The sequence below is a fragment of the Pseudopodoces humilis genome, chromosome 2 (genome assembly GCF_049639895.1).
Source record: "Pseudopodoces humilis isolate 2021_Gansu_Grassland_sample_001 chromosome 2, ASM4963989v1, whole genome shotgun sequence".
NCBI lineage: Eukaryota > Metazoa > Chordata > Aves > Passeriformes > Paridae > Pseudopodoces > Pseudopodoces humilis.
The window spans coordinates 84,190,034-84,210,723 of record NC_142201.1 but is presented as its reverse complement, the minus strand read 5'-3'; the positions used below and the strand labels follow the sequence as shown (position 1 = coordinate 84,210,723).

The 20,690-nt window shown below is 40.2% G+C and overlaps 1 protein-coding gene across 4 annotated transcripts in view; it reads right to left on the bottom strand.

Annotated features, from left to right (window-relative positions):
* The window catches only part of TENM4 (teneurin transmembrane protein 4), a 591,948-nt gene that overhangs the window by 320,796 nt on the left and 250,462 nt on the right, over positions 1-20,690 (bottom strand). For all 4 annotated transcript variants that reach the window (XM_088068964.1, XM_088068961.1, XM_088068963.1 and 1 more), the window contains 2 exons: positions 17,577-17,865; positions 12,823-13,092 (listed from right to left, as the gene is read on the bottom strand). In XM_088068964.1, the coding sequence (XP_087925090.1) occupies positions 12,823-13,092; positions 17,577-17,799 (493 nt within the window). In that variant the 5' untranslated portion in view covers positions 17,800-17,865. The remainder of the gene's footprint in view (positions 1-12,822; positions 13,093-17,576; positions 17,866-20,690) is intronic.

The following is a 20,690-nucleotide window of genomic DNA, read 5'->3' as shown; positions in this document are numbered from 1 at the left end:
TGAAGCAGCTCTGGGAGAGATTTTTTAGTAGTTTCTACAGGAAAGCATCCGACTGATTCCTCTGCAGAATCTCTTCTCTCTGTGCCTGCTGGGGAAAAATGGTATTGACCTCTCTCCATCTCTAATCTGGTCTGGACATTCTTCTCTTGAAGGATGCAAATATATTGGCAAGAACTTTAGACAAAGCCAAGAATGAATTAACCAAATCCAATTCAGGGAGGACATTGATAAACACTGCATGGCTCATGAGAGCATTAAATGTTTGGAAAACATTACTTACAGTGAGAAACTCCAGAAGAAAAGAGCTAAGAGAAGGTTAAGGACTAAGTTCATCACTGTCTATGGGGAAATGAATCTGTTGGAGTACTGGGCAATAATAGATGTTCCAGGTCTATGGTGTCTTTGGGAACCCTTCCTGAATATCTTCTCTTGCTTTTTGTGCTTATGTAGGCCTAACCATAATCTGATGCAGACAATGCAAAATGCTGATGCCAATGACTGAGATAAAAATGATTGGGGGCTGCATTTGCTTTAGAGTCCAGACTGTGGCTCTTCAAGTGCATACATCGATATTCTATTTGCATAAATGTTTAGGTAAACCTTAACTAACCTAACCATCTCTATCAACCAAACTTCTAACATGCTTCTCTACAGCTCCATCAAGTAGCATTCTTCTAAGCCCTTTCCTTATTCTCCTTTGTAGACTGATCCCATGCAAAAATTTCTACTTTCCTGATATCAGGAGTAAACCTGCAATACCCAAAGTCATTATCTTTCTTTTCCTGAGAACTGAGCCAGGATTAACACTTCTTCAAACTTCTGCAAACACAGCACTCATGCCATGCCAGTCCCCCAATACAGACAGGTCAAACCACCAGTCTGGGTAACAGTCTTCTTTAAGGACAGCAGAAGAATGCACCCAGCAAATTGCATATGCTCCAGAGGGAATACCATGTATTAAATGCCAAGAAGGAGTGGAACCAGCTACAGGTAAAGTTTGCTTTTTTGAGCACTAATGAAACTAATGGGGTATGTTTATTTTGCACCTTTCATTCCAAATGATCAAGCGCTTTTCGAACCTTAATCATTTCACCCATCACTGAACTGCAGAGTCCTCTGGGGTGGAACATTAACAGCTGCTTGGTAGAGCACAGCAGCAAGCCAGAGCAATTAATGAAGGAGAAACATCCCTTCCAACTACAGGAGCAAAGGGAATTTTGTTAAGGGGAATGTAATTATCAAAAGCAGAGAGGGGGAGACATTTCCCTTCATACTCTAATCTGGGGTTACAGCAGCTTTCCCAGTCCCTGTGTTACTGGAGAGTCAGCATCCTAGCCTGACTCTCAGGTTGCAGTGTTCCATTCTAAGAAAGAAGCAAGCCTCCCAAAGGAAAAGCATCTTGAATTTTTTTGTGGGATACCAGATTCCCACTCCTTCAGATGAGGAATACCATTTGCCTTCTTCAAACACCTAAACCAAACTAGAAGCAAAGTGACTGGAGATGAATGCTCCGTACATAAATGTTCCATACAAGCAACATGACTCTCTCAGCTATAAAATCTGCACATTGTATAAGTGGGAAAAATCATTGTCTCTAAACTATTTGTGGCAGGGTGGCTTGATTTAAATTATAATCATGGTTTAAACTAGGAAGCAGAGAATCTTGATTTAAATAATCAGTTTTAATCTTGTTTTGAATGTATGCTTTTCAGTTATGTTCTTTTAAAACTGGTTGATTCTCACTGATTGGTATAATTTGCTGCTTCTTTATGCTAAATCAAAAAGTATCCTATATCTATACATATTTATTTCAGCAATTATATAGTTTAACATGCATTTATTCAGATTCCTACTTTTTTACATTTTTTACTAAGAGAAAATAGTGAACAACAGATTTCTTATTCAGTAGATGATTACTGGCTTTTTTAGTATTTTTTGTTGTCTTACATTTATTTGAAATCCATGTTAAAACTGCATTTAAATGGAAACTGGAATATGGTTGTAATTTCACCCCCTCCTCTTAAACTAAGGGTAATAAAAGTACTTCACCATGCTGGAGATTGAGAAGAAAATTAGTCTTGCGCAGAAAATGAGTTGGTGAAAACAGAGGCAGTGACCATTGTTGCTGTGGAGCTGGAACAGGGGTGTATTTCCAAGAGAGTTTGGCAACCCTCCTTCCTTGCTGGCAATTCTGATTTGAATAGCCCCCAGCAGCTTCTGTTATGCCACGCTCAGTCACTGGCCCTTATTTGACTCAAATCAGGAGGATCTTCTGTGGGGTGGGATTTCTGCTGCTCTACCCTGCATCAAACTCATCTCTCTGGCATGGGAGCTGAGTGGAAACTGTGAAATCAAGAGCTCTGTGTGCTGGCTTTCCTTGAGGAAAGGCTTTGAAACATGGTTTTGGAGGATAAGTCAGAGCTGGACTCCATGAGCAGTTGTACTATCATGACCATGGGGATGGAGAACTCCTAAAAGGGCATGGGGATGGGTACTCAGGGTGGCAGCCCCTTAAATGAGTTGGTCCTTCAGATGTAATCATGAAATAATAAAATTATTTAAGTTAGAAGGGACTTTACAGATCATTGAGTTACAGCCCCCTGCCATGGGCAGGGACACTTCCTATTGGACCAAATGTTTTAGAACCCCATCTGACCTTGCCATGAACACTTCCTGGGATGTGTTATCCAGAACTGGGCAACCTGTGGCAGTGCCTCAGTGTTCCCACAATAAAGAATTTCTTTATGTCATCTAATCTATATCTCTTGTCTCTTAGTTTGAAACCGTTCCCCCTTGTCCTGTCACTGTCTGCTTGTGTAAAAAGCTATGAATTATCGTTTTCTTTTTATGTACATGACTCAATAAGATCTTTGCTGTGGTGGAGAAGACTAAACAACAACTTGCCCTAGAGCACATAATTAAAGTTTTTAGGGGCAGTCCAAAAAAACACTGAAAACTTTGCAGAATTAGGGCAGTAATGCATTTTCAATCACTGCTCTTGATTGAATTAAGTTGCTAAAAGTTAATCAAAATCCTCTGAGAAATAAAACAATGAGATTTTAATGAATAAATTCTCATGGCAGAAGCTATGTTTTCCTTTATTTGGAGCTCACTGTGCACCTCTGGGCATGGGTAAACCAAAAATAACGTGCTCTTTCCTTTCACTTTGTTCTGCTTATAGACGGAGACACATCTTCACTGAAAGAAACAAAGCCAGATACCTCAAGGGGAATTGTAGGAGACTGAACCAGATGTGGACTGACACTGTGTGCTGAACTCAGAAGCAGATCCAGTAGCCCAAATGGGAATTCAGAAATAGAGACATGAGCATCTGGAAACGCCCAGTTGGGAAGAACATCTAAGAGGGAATAGTGGATATAGAAAGCCAGGTGCACCAGGCTTTCTTCCAATTTCTTCTACTCTTCAGGGAATAGTGCTGTATGTCTTTGAAAGGCTAGGATGGTGAATGCACGTGTCCATTGCAGCTTGATGTGACCCCTAGAGATCCAGGACGGAGTTTAAAAAATGGGCAAAAGGCAATTGGGAAACAAGTTTTGGCTCCCTGTTCTATGCTTAATCAGCTGGTTAGCTCTGGAGACAGGAGTCTGTCTGGAGGCCACACAGGTAGATATCCAACCATTTTGAGTTCTCAGCCATCTTGTTGATGGGATATTTACTGTCTCCTCTAACTCTTTGCTTTTCTCTATGCTGCTTCTCTTTCATCTGTCCCAGAGGGATCAACTGTTTGGCTAGAAAAGAGTTTAGGTCTGACCCTAAAAATAAAATCCTGCTCCCAGTGATCATTGAGCTACAGGTCCACCCTGATTCCAGCACTGATAGCCCTCAGTGTCCTGACCATAATCCTCTGTCCCTGCCTGTAGCCATTCCTGATTGGCAATGATGCACAAATCCCACCCCAAAACCAGGCTGAAAGCGAAGTGCTACTATCAAAAGAGTAATAGGCTTCACACTGCTGAACATAGTTTTATTCCCCTTGGGGTGTATTACACCAAAAGAAATTATTTATGGCACTCAGAAACAGTGTAAAAAATGCACAGATTTGCTTACAAAATACTTGGCAGCTTGCCTGCAATATTAATAAATGCAATTATTTTCCTTAAAAAAAATCTCCATGACAAGGCAGTTTAAAGTGGCGAAGGAGAGGACAAAAATTATTGGCGTAATTACAAAGAACAGTAAATTTTTACCTGTTAATGTTGTTTCTACATGCCCTCTCCCCCAGTATTCAGGCTAATAATGAGTTTTTAGAGTTTTAAGCTTTTTTCTCTGCCTCATGGCTTCACCATCATCAAAATAAAAATAACAATGTGAAACCTACACACTAACCTACATTGAACTGCAGTTCATTACAGCAGAATAACACCGTGAAGGACTTTAATGTCAGCATCCTTTCAGATGCAGATTACAGTAATGCAGAAAGCACATTCTCAACAGGACATACCATACAGAAATAAAAGTAACCAAAAAAAAACCGAAAATGGAAAGACTTCTTTTTTTCTAGGGGCAAAAAGGCCAGAAATGAGATAAATTAGCCCTAGAAATCAGTGGGAATTCCTTCACTGTGAAACAAAATCAAGATACTGACAACTAATGTTGCACTTGAAGTACTAAACTCAGATTAATCTCTGGTGCCTTTGCCTCCTAAATGGGGAGCAAAGATGCTGCTGGTTCCCTTTGTGGTGCTACCAATAGCGACAACTGACTCTCAAGTGGGTTGAATCCTGCCTGAGATGCAGTGACATCGTCTTTTTGAAAGGCTGTTTTACACCCAGTGGGCAGGGAGTTGGCTGAATGTGGAGGGACATAAGTGTCTGCTGTACTAAACCCCATCAATTCAGCATCCCATCCAGGTAAAACTTTCTCTGAGACTCTTGTGAAGGGGCGAGTTGGTGACTCACCTATTCACTTTCAAGAAGTACCTCAGGACTAATATCTAAAAAGGACAAAAAAAGATAAGAGGACAGAAAATATGAGGAATCTATCATCAAGAATGTCAGTGATTAGGAAGTTGGATCACAAGTAAGGAAGATGTAACAACCTTCAAGGGAGCTATTTTTCAGTGGAAAATGTAGCATTTGATGGTCATACAGTTAAAAGTCTCCTTTTTAGGACTAACATTCTTCATAGGAATATTAGTATCTTTACGGTTGGAGAGCCTGAAGGCACATTTCTTCCCCTGACCTTCACATTTCAAGTGATCACCATATCTCTGAATATCTCTGTAAGGTGGCTTCAGTAAATTGCCATATCCCAACAACATCTACACATCGTTAAAATGGGGAATTTTTTGCAAACCTTACCTGGAAAGGGGCAGTGTGAGAATTTTGAGAAGCTGAAGTAAGGAAGAGTATTAGTGAAAATTCACTTCTGGATGCACTACTACTTTATGTAGTTATTCTCTAACTTTTGCAATCGATGATGCATCTTTAGTGGTAAGGGCTCTGGGTAATTTTTATTTCAGGCAGAAACATATTGTTAATATTAAGGTTACAACTGATGGGAGACAACTGAAAGATGATGGCCAGCAGATGTCTGATCTTGCCTGGATAGTTCTAATTTATCCTTGTTTTCCCTTACTAAAAAGTCATAAGGGAAACCTAATAAAGTATAGCTCATAGTACCTTCTTTTTAAATTATTATTTATTCTGAAAAATGTTTTATTTTTAAAAAATATTTCCTTTCTGAATTCTCCAGAATCTGAGTATCACATTTTTGCCTACATTTTGCAGAAGAAGCATGTCTGAGGCACACACTCATTTACTGGAAGTACTTTATAATACACTGTTTAATTCAAAGGAGAAAAGAAAGAGATGATGTTGCTGCAACCACGGTAACAATATTAACAACAGAGTGGATGAAGCCTGAAAGGAAATTACTCAGCAAAACACAGTAATAAAAAGAAAAGTCACCATGGATTATCAACTGGGGTACTAACAAATAATTTGTAATGCAGAGATTACACAGTAATTCTGGCACTGCTAATTGCACTTATATATTGACCTGTACTTTGGGCCAGTGATTTGGGTCAACATGATTTGAGAACTAGGAAGGTGAATGTAAAGAAAACTGAGTAAAAATCCTTCCTCTGCAGAGAGTCAGAGCTATTTAGGAGCTACCTTACAAGGCACCTGGTGGAAAATAGAGACAACATTAGGACAAGAGCTCTCAACAACCAAAGGGAACAAGGAAAACACACAGAAATAATTACTGTTTGTCTAAAGCTCTTTTAGCTGTTGTAAAGCAACTCTGAGGAGAAAATATTTTGAAAAAAGCTGATGAAAGGTGGCTTGATCATTGGAACAGCTTTCTGATTTAATAAGAGGCCAAAATAGTTATCAGAAAACTAGCAGTGAACAGCATATTGTGGTGTATTTAACCAGAAGTATTGGGATTTATACCACTTGGGCATGGTGTTTTCAAAAAACAGCCTGTTACCACCATGCACCTAGGACAAGGTGTAACACTGTTGATGGCAACAGGAGCCTTCAAAGGCTTTGGTGAATTCTGTATCTGTCACCACTGAATAAATGAAAACATCAATAATATTTATTAACTACCCTGGAGAAATAAAATTGTAGCATTTTTTTGGTGTTCCTTGTTTGAAATGATTATCTTTAATTATTTCCTGCTTTAATGTACCCCTGTGTTTCTAATATGTTCTATAAACATTGAGTTCTGTTGAGTCCTAAAACCCTACACAATTTCTTGTTTCCAGCAACAATAATGGCTTAATCAGTGTAAGCAGAGAATGTGGTGGCTACTCCAAGAAATGCTCTGTAAATCAGTTGTTTAGTCAATTAACATGGCCAAGAGTTGAGTCTGGGATAGTAGAGGAGGCAGAGCTATCATGTGAGCTTTAAAGCTCCTGATTGCCACTATGCTTCAGTTTTACAAAAGCTTATGAGTATTTTTAAGAAAGGTAATATATTTGATGAGAAAACAAAAGTTAGCTGTAAGATATCTGCTGCCTTTCTGGTTAAGGTGGTAAGGCTTGGAGAACATGTTTGGATATTGAGCTGGTTGTTTGCTTGACAGTTTTAAAATTCATTTAAATGCATTCCAGAACAGTAGTGACTAAAGGAAAAAGTTCACAGAATGGTTTGGTTTGGAAGGAACCTTAAAGGCTATCTAGCTCCAACCCCTGGGTTGCCCTGGGAAGGCAGGGACACCTGCTAGACCAGGTTGCTCACAGCAACATCCAGGCTGGTCATGTTCACATCATGAACAATTCCAGGGATGGGAGAGAAGGGAAATTATTCCTCTTTTTAGAATGTGGGTCCAAGATGAATTGGTACTCTTAATCTTTCCACCAGAAAGTGTCTGTATTACTATAGTCACTATATCACTTTTGGCACTGACAGGAGCTTTCAGAGGTGAAGCTAAAGATGAATGAACCCTGAGATGAAACTGTTCTTCCTAAACAGAGATGATCAACAGATGTGTGGTGGAAGTTTTGGGGTGATCAAACTGACATCCAATTCATCACTAAATGGATGACTGGAGTCCAGTAGTAAACCCTTTTGCAAACATAGAAGGCGTGCAGAAGTTTTTGCCAGATCATGTTTCCCACATGGTTTTGAATTGTGAAGATGGAAAGAAGTTGCACAGGGAAATTTGACAGAAAAGGTCCTGCAGCTTGAATTTTGGCTTCCAGGGTGGTTAGATCTGGAATTTTAGCTCATGTCTACTGATCTCTCAGTGTGCTGAAGTCACACTTCAGCTACACTTCTGCTGCAGGAATTTCTTTACATGATAGATCACAGTTGAGCATCTTCAACTCAGGTAAACTGTCTTGAGCCATCTGATGTTAATCATCCTGTCTGTGAGATCCTTGTGGCCATTTGACACTGCCCACATTCTTCCAAGCAAGACATGATGACAGAGAGAGAAACATCACACCACTCCTCACAGCATTAATCACGGCTGACTTGTCCTGCTAATGAAAAAACCACTTCCTCTGTCTCTTGTTCCTTCTCATATCTAGCCAACTACTTGCCTTGGAGGGTATGAACACTGAGCCCAGATTATAACCAAAGTAAGTCCTTAGCTTGGAATAGTTTGGAACAGCTTCTTTGGAATAGTTGAAATTTAAGCTGCACTGTTTGTTTGTTTGTCCCTTTCTTTCTTTTGAAAAAGCTGCAACTCCACTTTCACAAAGACAAATTTTTAAAATGACCAGGACATTGACCCAGATATACAGTAACCCTGTAATGATTGTACTGAGTAAACCAGTAAGTTCATTAACACACTGAAAGTAGAGGAAGAAGTGCTTTGGTTTGGTTGGTGGCATTTTTGTTTTTGTTTGTTTTGTGTTTGTTTTTTTCATTTTTTTGTGGGAACACATTTTGTATTGGAATATCTACCCATTTTCTGCTCATCTTTCAAACTGAAATCTGTCCAGAGATTACCAGCATGATTCATAACAATTTGGGTGGATCTGAGTTAAGGTCTTCATTACAGATCCAAAGGAAATAGACACAGCCCAATTCATGGATGCTTGCACATAAACATTGTCCATATCCACATACATTAGGAGTCCTCTTGTCAGTGCAGAAGCCCCGCCTGAATAGTCCTGCCCCAGAGGAAAAAGGCATAGCAGTGATGCAAGAATTGGAACTGGAGAAAGAGGGATGCCTGGGAGGCCAGCACTGAAAGACACTGACTGAGACAGCATTTAGTCTAGACCTTTCTCAGCAGCTCTTTGTCTAGTTTACACTTACAAGCTTTTAGCACTGGAGTTCTTCAGACTCCTCTGATTTCTTCCAGTGCCAAACTGCCTTCCAACTGTTTATGAGGAGAGGAGACTCTAGATGCTGTCTTTTAACCATTTTTAATATGGGTGATGTTCAGAAGATGGAGTCAGGCTGTTCTTGGAGATGCCCAGTGGGAGCCATGGACATGAGTTGCAGTTGAAATCCATACCAGGTCTTAGAAGTAGAGTTGCTCACAGAAAGTTTGGTCAGCTGCAGAACCGGGATATAAAGGCTGTAGCCTCTCCATTCTGATAGATACTCAAATTGTACTTGAAAAAAGCCCTGAGTGACCCAATCTGACCTCCTACTTAGCCCTGCTTTAAGAAGGAGAGGGACCAGAGATTTCCAGCAATGCCTTTCAGTATAAACTATCCTGTGATACTCAGTTTTTATGATGATGTTCTTATGATTAGAAGTTTTTTTGGGGTTTTTTTGGTTTTTTTGTTGTTTTTTCTTCTTGTGACTAAATTGCTGCAAAATAAGCCAATTTCTGGAAGACTATTACCTTGTTCTTCTTCAATGTGCTCTTCTCTATGGTAAACAATTGCTGGCTCAGTACAAATCCCGTTCAGGGTTAGCTAAGGTACCGCCAGGAAACTCCAGGCTTCATTCCAAATGACCACTTCAGGAACCTCTTTTGCTTGAATCAGTCTTGCTGAGAAATACTGAGATACTACAGGAAAGAAGTTCTAACATCATTGCTAGACTTCCAGGAACCAGACTCCCTCTGTGCTTGGTTTGGAACTGGTAATGGGAGTTCACAGTTCCAGTTCGGATCATGATCATGCTGCAGAAAACTCCCTGAGCCGTATAAAGTGCCTGCTACATCAGCAGTACAGAATGATTGCACTGTCCCCAGCCAAGATACAGCAGCTTGAGCTGTGCCTCTGTCCCCTCACTTTGCAAAGTGACTATCCAGGTAAGGGAAATGCACTGTCCACTGGAGGAGAAGCCATCATGGCTGTTTGAGTGTGCAGGATGTGAGCTCAGGGCAATGCCAGAGTTATAACTCAGCTCTGCTGAAAACAAACTTTTCTCTTAGTAAAAGCATGCAGCTCCCTGGAAGCATTCAACCTAATGAAGGTGTCCCTGTTCAGGGCAGGGGCTTGGAACTAGATGTTTTTTAAGGTTCTTTCCAACTCAAACCGTTCTGGGATTCTGTGAAAACCCTGTAACAGTTTAGATAAAGCTACAGATGTCTTTCCATGCCAGCTCCCTATGCAAGTGATCTATGATCACAATATGTCATAAAACCAGAGCACTTCATAGGCTTCCTTCATGACAGTGGTGGATTGTGTCTGCACTTTCTGAGCATCATATCTGTTCCTTCAAGGCATCACCATGCCTGAAATAAAAACAAACCTGCTTTTCTAAGGAGCCAGACCACTCCTTTTCTAGGAACACAGTATATATTCTGGCAGAATCATGCTTCAACAACTTTAGATTTACAATCATCAGAAGTAAATTCTGATTATTTATTTTGGATAAATAATGAACGGCATAAAAACCGCTGACTTTGACCTTCATTGGAAAAGTTGGTTTAATGGGCCCCATAAACTCTCCTATTGATGGCAGGTTCATAAAGTCCATATTGACTTCAGCTAAAGGCTATAACTTCTATCAATACAGTCAACAATTAATACTGGCTCATAAAGGTATCCCGTAAACTGAGTCATAACATCATGTTACTTTACGTTGCCATTAGCAAAATTTCATGTCTTCTTGAAAATGTTTCTCTTATATATCTGGGGTTTCTCAGAATAGCCTGTGTGATAGCTAGCAGCCCAGAGAAACACTACTCATGTGGAGTGAGGAGGGAGGAAATGCCTTTGTGCTTGGCAGACAAAGCTTCTGAGAGGATCTCAGTCTTCATTTGCTCCTACAGCAGGTCTCAGTGACCAGGTTGTACACAAAGGTTTTTCACACCTTTATCTGTGCCAGACAGTTACAAAAAGAAAATATTCAAATTCTGCTTACTTAAAAGACTTTTCCCTAATCATCTTCTTTTCCTACCTTGCAACACTTGTTTGGATATGTTTGTACTACCAATTCAACCCCAGTCTCTATTTTAAAGTGACCTTTTCTCAGTTCTGGACCAGTTTTTCTGACTTGAACATGGTCTGATGTTTATGACATCTTTCCAGGGAAGTCTAAGCATCAGATGAAACTCACCATCAACACAGTTTGGATCTTAATATTCTTTTTCAAGTTCCACCACCTCCATTTCTCAGTATGGACAATACTATTACATACTGGACACCACAGCAATCTAGGTTTTATTTGTGCTACACAGACTTTTGTTTTTAGTGTGATACAGTCTTGCTCATTCAAAACACCCAACATCTAAGTCTGCAAATGCCTAGGCTCCAAGGAAACTCCTATATTTATACAGCACTGTATGTTCTCTACCTCTCATTTCCCTTTTTCTAGATCCTGTGAAATGATGGTTCAACGAATGGTTAGTGTGTCATTAACCTTAAGGAAAGAGGAATTGAAGGTTGTCTCCACCCTGACATGAGTCCTATAGCCTCTGTGATTACTTTCAGAAAAGCCTTTCAAAGCATGTGAAGTTGCTAATGTGCTGTTTCTAATATAATTTCTCTTGTAAGTGATCTGTAGGTACAAAGTTGAATTTGCAGGTGTAGAGCTAGCATTACAGAAAGCAGGGAAAAAGACTCCAGCAGATAATTCAATTCTTCTCCAGTAAGACCAAACGGAAAAAAAAAAAAATACTAAAATTCTATATTTTGCTTTTCTTAGTAGGCATGGAAAGAAAAAATATATGGGACAGGATTGCAGCTGCTCACACATCACATGGGAAGCACAAAAAAGAGCTTGGATAGAGGAGAATGGGATGGAAGGGCAAGGTGCTTACTTTTGGCTGCTTTCTAGCAATTTCTTCTGAGTGTGCAAAACTTTAGTTGACCCTGATGATCCCTCTGATTTTTCATCAAAACACAAGGATCAGAAGGAAAACAATATAAATTGACACTGTGTGAGTCTGCTTGTAAAACACTACACTAAGGATCTTGAAAAAGTATGGAAAAGATAATTTAAAAGAATTCTTCTCAACATCCTTTGAACAGAAGGCCATTTATCTTTGAACTCTGCCTAATATATCATTATCTCTGAGCAGAAACTTAATAAGCTTCAACTCTAATTTTGTTGGAGTTAAACATAAAATCATGTAGGTGGTGTATGTCTCGCTATGTCATGCTTCCAGAGGAAAATTTATCATCATTTGTCACTATAATACTGTGGCAAAAAGCATGAAAAGAACAAGTGATACAGTCATTTCACATGAGCTTTCTGCACTGAGCACAAGTGCCCGATGACTTGTACGCAACAGCTATATTAAGAAGCAGGCTGTGCTATAATTGAATTAAAGGTGCAAAGGCATATAGGACTGGATGAACTCTTGGGTCAAGTTGCAATTGAATCAAAATCTCCTCTCCTTCTCCTACACTGCTTGGCAGAACTGCTGACCAAAAGGTTTGCAGACCTACAAAAGGCATGCAGGAATCCCCGCAGCTGGGGACACAAAGTTACAGAGATAAAAAATCTGTGACCTTCAGCTTTTATTTTGCACAAAGAAAAAGACTTCTAAAAATATTTCGCCATCGTTTCCTTCAGAGAGCAGTCAGCCAATTTACATAAATGAAACGGCCCCTGTCAAGGAACCAGCAAGGAAGAGAAGAGAATTATCTGCCCAGAAAATCTGGGCAAAGATAAGAGTAGCATCAGCCAGAGGAGGGGAGATTTAAATGCCTTCCCTCTGAAAGGTTGCTGCAAAAATCAGGGAGAGTATTACAGCTATTTAATGATCTCTGTTGCAGTGATAAATAAGTAGGAGCTTCTCCAGCAGTCCATTAACAAATACTCTGTAGGACAGTACATAAGGCCACGACATGGGGCTGTTAGAAGTGTTTTCACAGAGTCTGATAAAAAACCCCATCACAAAACCTAAGGAAGATTAAGGTGGAGTAGCAGGAAGAGACATTCCTGATAGAGCTTGAGGCTGACACTTGCATGCGCTGTCACCACTTACCAGTTTCAGTATTCTCATGCTCCGTGTCAGTGAGGGTGAGGTTGGAGTTGGCCCGGCTTGACAAGCAGGAGCTGCGTCCAGACTTGGTGTTGCGTCCCCAGAGCCTCACTGGGTGCTCGGGCGACATGACCACGTCTGCTTCCGTGTCGGCATCCGAGCCGGCGCTGATGGAGTAGCCGCAGTGAGGCAGCCCGATGTCGGTCCGGTACAAAGTCCCGTGTGTGGGTGCCACATCTTCAAGTCCCAGTTCTCGCAAGGAGAAGTTGGCTCCTGTGAGAAAAACACATCAGCCTGATTAATCTTTAATAGGGCACGGTGCCATCTAGCACAAATCAAGAGCAGAAGTGTTCATCCTCTACCCTCATGGGGCACAGCAGCGTCACAACAACACAGAGCAGCATCTTTCCAAAGATACCCCTCTTCTGTGGTCTTGCTCAGTGTGAGACCAAGAGACCACACAATCATAGAATCATTAAGGTTTTAATATCATCAAGTCCAACCATTACTCAGCATGTCCAAGTCCACCATGAGACAATGTCTCTAAGCATCTCTAAGCCCTCATCTAACACTTTTTTTTTTTTACAATTCCAGAGAAAATGATTCCTCCACTTCCGTAGGCAGCCTGTTCCAATCTTTGACCACTCTCCCAGTGAAGAAATTTTTCCTAATATCTAATCTCAACCTCCCCTAATGTCACTTGTGGCATTTTCCTGTTGTCCTATTGCTTGTTATTTGGGAGAAGACACCAGTCCCCACCTTACAACAGCCTCTTTTCAAATATGTCAAGATTAAAAGTGGCTGGATTCCTGCTTCTGGAACCTGACAAAACTCAAGGCATGTTCAGTGAAATCATCAAGTTTGAAAGCAAAAATACATGTGGAAGTGGTGTAATTCTTTAGGAGAGGCAAAAAGTAATCTTTGTGTGAGAAAAGCGAAATGAGGCATGCAATGATCAAAAGTCCTACCACACACCTGACAACTTCCCTACAATAGGCAATTTGAGTGAGTTCTGCTCATTGAAATCCCTGAAATTACATACCGTGGATTTAAATTTCCTTTGGAGATTTCACTTTCCCCTTGCTGACCACTCACACCTTGGCTCAGTTTAGCTATTCATTCTGATGGAGTCACAGCAGAGGTTATTTGGCTGCAAATAGATGCAATTGTTTAGCTGACTAAAAATACAACCTGAAAAGTGACTCTTGACTCCATGTCTAGTTACCAGCAGAGCTTCAGAATCAGACTGAATTGATATGAATAAGGCTTCAAATATTAGCACACTTTGTTTTTAAAGTTCCACAAAGAGGCTAGGGAGAGAAATTTTAATCCACATTTATTTATTAATGCATGCATTTATTTTTCAGCCCTGAATATCTTGAAAAGATTTTGGGCACCCATGAGTGCCTTTAGCTACACAGTGCATTTATACAGCTCAATGCACCCCTGCTTCTATTATGCTATGCCTTGGATGGATTAAGGAACTGAGCAGTTTGCAGCTCAGGCATATTTCAACATGATAAATCTGGATGCATGATCTCCACGAAATTTCAGGATAAATATTCCTTTGAACACTGAAGTTCATAACTACTCATTATTGAAATCTGTTAATCAAATCTGGATCTCAAGGTTGTATCCAAAGCTGAATTATCGTTTTCTCCTTTCTCAAGACCCCATAATCATGTGGTTTTTTCCCTCACATTTCTATTTGTTGATGTCAAATATCATATGGTAGAAAATGTGCATCCAATAGAAATAGTCAGTTTTCTACCTTTCCAGAGTAGTTTCACAGTAGTTTCACACCCTAGATTGTCCTTGAACCCTGCTGCTTGGGGAAGGTCTTTCATATTACAGCGCATATTAGATGCATCAGATGACAGGTTGCCAAAAGTAGATGGTATTTTACTACATTTTTCCATTCAGTTGATGTTACAGCTCATAGTGAACAGAGAGGAGATATCTGAATGCAAGGTGTATAATGGCACTGGACAGCCTTTTCATGTATAGCTCAGAGAAGGAAGGAGCTGTTTGATGGCAGGACAAAGATCTGGTTCAGCTGGTTATGGATCTGCAGCTGACAACACTCCAACTGCATAAAGGATTCATGAACTTCACACCTTTTTAATTGACCAAACAAGATTAAAGCTTTCAGACAGAGTGGACAGAAAAGGTTGCTTGGGACTCACACCTCTGTCCAACCCTAGGGCCTTGCTTAGGAAGCGCAGTGCAAGCTTGTGGCAAAGTAATCCATTTAACTTGATTGCAAAGTGATTTGAGAGATTGTCCTCTACAGTCTCATGGCAGGAGGAAGCAAATAAACCTGACCTAAGTCATAAATGCTAGGAAGCAGTATCTCCTCAGAGACCTTGCTCTTCTCTTCTAGTTTCGACTGACGCGTAAGGCCATGGTTTTCTAAACTATCCCTTGTGGAGTACTGAAAAACATTTTTTGGTTTTCCTTGCGTGTTTGAGTCACCGATGGCAAGTTCCATCTTCGCCTGAAAGAAGCCACACTCAGCATCATCAGGCACATCAGTGTGCAGCGTGACCGATGTTCTCCAGTAACAGCAGCTCATAAATTATAAAAAATGACTGCTACAATTAACTGAAAATCAAATTTATTTGCGATAAACAGAAGCAGATGCATTGATTTTAATATTCTATGCTCATTGTTGCCTTTTAAGCTGGAAGAACTCAAGTCAATAAAAGGAAGATAATAAATATCCAAGACTTTTTAATTCAGATCTGGTCTATTTTCTCCTGTGCTGACTTGCACATTTGCTGACACTCACTCTAGCTAAAACCATTTAAATGCTGACTTGTTTATTTACTGAATTTATTTGGTCAATTTGAAATGTTTCCCTCCTCTGCCTTCCAAACCAATGCAGGAGAGAAATTCACTTTGCCTTGTTGATGTCAAGCAGGCTAATAAGGCTTGGTTTCAGCTGGCCTGAAGCCAAGCAGCATTACAAAGAAAGGTCCATTCATGGCTTACAGCCAGTGGAAAATGTGGCACAGAAAGTCTGAGATTATGGTTAACACTCTTCAGGCAAGTTTTGGGACACTCAGGATAAACTGGGAGAAAGCTTTAACTTGAGCCATTTGTGAAGGTTGTATCAGAAACAGAACTGGTGGTCTGAAGTGGTTAATCTTAACTTCTCAGTGAATTTCAGAGACTTAAACCAGTTATTTTTACTATTTCTCTGTACCCTTCAAAATTTTCCTAGGGAAGTGTGAGTTTGAGTATAGAAAATTTACACTCCCTGTCAACAGACTGGATTTTCAATAAAAGTAATCTTTTGTGGGCTTCTTAGCAGAAGTCCATGGATCTGCCTGGCCTCATGGACCTCCAAGTTGAAAACCACTGACCTGGAAAAATTCACATCTATCCTGCATGGTGAATATATTGTTGAAGCAAGCAAATGCAATGACCTAAAATGTTTCTTTTTCTTTATAATATTATACATTCCTTAGAGAGGATAAAGTACTTCAGAGTTGCTAAGAGAGAAACTGCTTTTATGATGTCACAGTGTTACTTACAATAACTATTGGCCTTTTTGTTGATTATTGTCTGTTGCAGCTATTTTGAAACTCAAGCACCAAAGCTATACACATGAAGATATTTCTGAAAATCATTTTGCTTGTATGTGCCTTGGAGATGAGTCTTGCACCAAAACCACAACTGCATGATTTTTGAGAAGTGAAATTAAGCAGCCCCCAAGTTTAATGAGTGCAATTATATGCATTCCTTTTGGGGAATCAGCTTCTCTAAATTCCAGAGGATGTGCTCAGAGTGCTCTGGGTCAGCTAGTTTATGTTCATTTTCTGGAATGCTGCCTACTCTATTTGACTCACTTTGCCATTTTATGCTTTTCTTGATGGACTTCTAAAAACAAATTATGTGAAGTCCTGGTTGGAATTTGAGCTACATCTCTACAGAAAAATGAAGATGAGTCTTATAGTAGGGGCCAGAAATCTACCTCATATAGGCATTAACAGCAGTGAAAATGTAGCTGCACTGACTTCAGGGTAGCAATAAAAAATAGAATATCTGGAATCTCTGTTGGAACTGTGGAGTCCACCATGACTCTCAAAACTCCACATCTTCACAGACACTGGGACTCATATTCACTAAATGTGCTCGTGAAAGTCCTAAAGTGGTTCCTTACTCCTTTAATATGGGACCATGTCCCTAAGGCAAACCTAAAGCCTGCAGGCCATGTACAACACCAAGAGGGTTCATCCCATCTTGAGCTCAGATGCCTCCTTTCTTCCAGGGTTCTTGGGTTTTTCTCTAGACCAGATGGACAGTGTGGACAGTGACTCTCCGCTTGTTGCCTTCTGCCTCAGCATCCTCATTGACTTCCTTCATGACAGAGCAGACACAGGACACAGTGAAAGATCTCCTGAGCAGGCAGGAGCTTTCCATGCCACATCAGTACCGTACAGTATGCGCACAGGGCGTTCTAGTCCCATGGTGGGAATTGGCAAAGTGCTGCTTCAGACAAAAAGATTAAGACATAGAAAAAGTCTTAGTAAGTGCTAATGAACATGGGATATGGGTATGCCACTTGAGGACACAGGGCTGCATACAGTGTCTGTGCAATACAATGAAGATGATCTCTGCTGCTCTCCTTAAATCTCTCTCTTACATCTTGCTTTTGTCCTCAGTCTTTCAAAGGTAGCCTCCCACCCAGCTCCGGCTCTCAGCTGATTCCCTCATGCTGCTTACGGCTGCATCCGCTGAAAAGTACCCACCTGCTCGGCAGAATTCATCAGCCTCCTGGTGCACCATGTCTTTGACCCGATTGCTGTAGGTCAGCCTGGAGTCCTGATCATAAGCCTTCAGGGTCTCGCTGGAGCTGTAGGACTTCTGGGGTGCCTTGCTGTCCTCACTCTCGGCTGAAGAGCTGGTGTAGCGGCGCTCAGTGTCGCGGCGCCGGGTCAGAGATCGATACGGCTTCCTTTCTTTCACATCCATGGCACCCTTGTCTGAGTACTCAACATTAAAATAATTACGTCTGCCTGGTGGTCAGATTGGAATAACCTGAAAGAGAGAATAAAGAAATTTCACGCCTGTGGGCACCCAACTGCTAATTTGCCTTCTTTATACATTCTTACACTGAAGAAAAGGGAGGGATGTTACTTAATGGATTGCAGAAAAAACCCTCTTAGAACAATTACCAATAAAAAGAAAGTCTCAATTATGTGTGACTCATTTAATAATTGCCACTGCTAACAGGATACATATACGCTGCAACCTGCATCTGTCTGAACCAGGCATGCACTTGGGAATTGGATTGCGATACTGTGTGTCCTCTTTCCATAGGAAGTGATTCAGACACCTTGAGAAGGCATGTATTCATCAGTCACCTGATCTCTGGGAAATCAGGTAACGCTGAAATGTCTCTATTTGGGCAACTGGAGGGCTGTGGGAAAATGCTGTCCTGTGGTTTTAATAATGTTTCCATAGATCGTGAGGTTAGAACGTATGAACAAAAGAGTGAGATGGTATAAGAAGGCAAGTGAGAAGGGAGAGGGAGAATGGTAGTATGAGGGAATGAGATGTGGATGGAAATTGCATAAATATGTCTTTCTTTTCAGAGGGCTCATCTTTACTGGGCTGGAAATACATTAGAACTTAAGCAGAGCTGAGAAACTGTAAATAAATTATAGTGTTCTGCTTCATGTAACAACATGGCTTGGGATTTATTCCTCTGGAAAAACCAATGTATACATGCACTACAATGCAAGCGTACATATCTGCACACAGAGAAAACAGATATCAGAAATAAAATGTATTAAACATATTTTTGTCAAAATAATTAATGATATTTTTACTTCAAGTTTATTAAACATGACAGAAGTCACAGAAAAAATGAAGGCAATGACTTGCATCAAGATGGAAAAACATGTTCTTTAATATTTAAAATTGTTTATGAGGAAAAATAATGGCATAAAATTCCACAAACTAAACATGGAAAATATGTAATTACGAGCTGAGCTTCTCAGAAACTGAATCCTCCTGACTGCTAAAGAAACAGAAGTTGAGTCTCTACATGCCACGCCAGGATATTGTTGTTTGCCATCAGCATTTAAAAACAAAAAGCAAAAGGTTTAGAAAGCACCTTTCAGTTCTTGGTCTTTTTCACAGCAAATACATATGGAAATATATGGCAAGAACCAAATCACTTCTGTTGTGAACGTGCTTTCTTGAAAAGCTAAACCCTGAATGTACTAATGAAATCTTACTCGCCCGTGACTCAGACCCTAGCCTTGCTTCACATGCTGTGCCCTTGATTTCAGAGAATCATAGAATCACAGAATGGAAGAGACCTTGAAGATCATCCAGTTCCAACCCCCTGCCATGGGAAGGGACACCTTCCACTAGACCAGGTTGCTCAGAGCCCCATCCAAGCTGGCCTTGAACACCACCAGGGATGGTCAGCCACAGCTTCCCTGGGCCAGTGTCTCACCACCCTCATAGTAAAGAATTTCTTCCTAAAACCTAATCTACACCTGCCCTCACACAGCCATGGTGCAGTAGTTGAGGATGGATGTGCTGTGAGCTTTGTAAGTCAGTTTAAAGGGATGTGTTGTAATGTAGCATTTGTGGGTTTTTTCAGGTTCTGATAACCTACAAATCATAATAGTAATATTGAAGCCTAAGGACAACATTTTATTATTAATTTCTTACTTGAAAAGCTGTCTGGAACAAGCACAATTAAAAAGATACTGGAGTTGAAGAGACACTGCAGGAGGAAGAAAGAGCTACAGGAAGGCTGTGAGATAAACTGGCAGCTGGGCAAAGAAGAGCAGGGTTACACTGCTGGTACTCTCATGGGGTTAAACCATGACACACTCCTATTTCTGCAATTCTGATTCTGCTAAAACTGCTCGCTGGGTTTTGTCCCTTTAACCTCCAAAACCAGCTTTGAAATGACAGATGCTAATTCCAACACCTTGTATGGCTTCTGTAGCATTCTTCCTGGAAATAAGATACTACTATTAAAAAAAAAAAAAATTATATATATATATATATATATATATATATATATATATGTTGTCTCCCAATCTAAGTTCACACATTCTGTTTGTCAGCAAAATGCATAGAAACTAGTGAACACTTAGGGATGGAGGGGGGAAAGGACGAGTGTCTTATAACGAGTTTTACCTAAATCATCCACAGAGATTTGAGCACCACTTTGATTTTAAAAATGTTTTTAAACCCACTAAACTCATTGACTTAAATTCATTCTTGTAAATGCAATACAATGAATGCAAATGGGATTACTCACTGGCCAAAACTGACATGTTAAATGTATTGCAGAGTAAGGACACAAAACTAAGGCCTGAACGTAGAAGCAATAGTGAAGGAGATTGCATTGTGCTAAGGAACAATAGCAGCATGTAAGAGACCTACCAAATATTGGTAGATTTTTTATTTTTTTTTCATTGAATCAAACATATTGGTGCTTTCACACTGGAAATAAATAAAAGAAACAGAGCAACTGATTGACTTTCAGTGCACTGTCATCTCTCTTTTTTAAAAAAACCCAAAACTTTTGGCTTGAAAAATTGTGACTTTTTTTACACTTGTTATTGGATCCGTTTGTCTCCTTTATAGTATCTCTGTATGAAAATCTTAGAAGGAGCAGGTTTGTCATACTTTTGAATATAACACCTTAAAACAGGCTCCTTCACAAAAGCCCAGTATTGAGAGCCACTATAATGAACACTGAAATTGTGGTTTATTGTTATGGGGCATGGAGATAGAAGAATGTGAGTGAGAAGTAGTTACTCTCCAAGAAATAAATGCAAAAAGGTGGCTTCTATCTGCTCCTGAGTACTGTAGCAATTCCTACCTAGGGC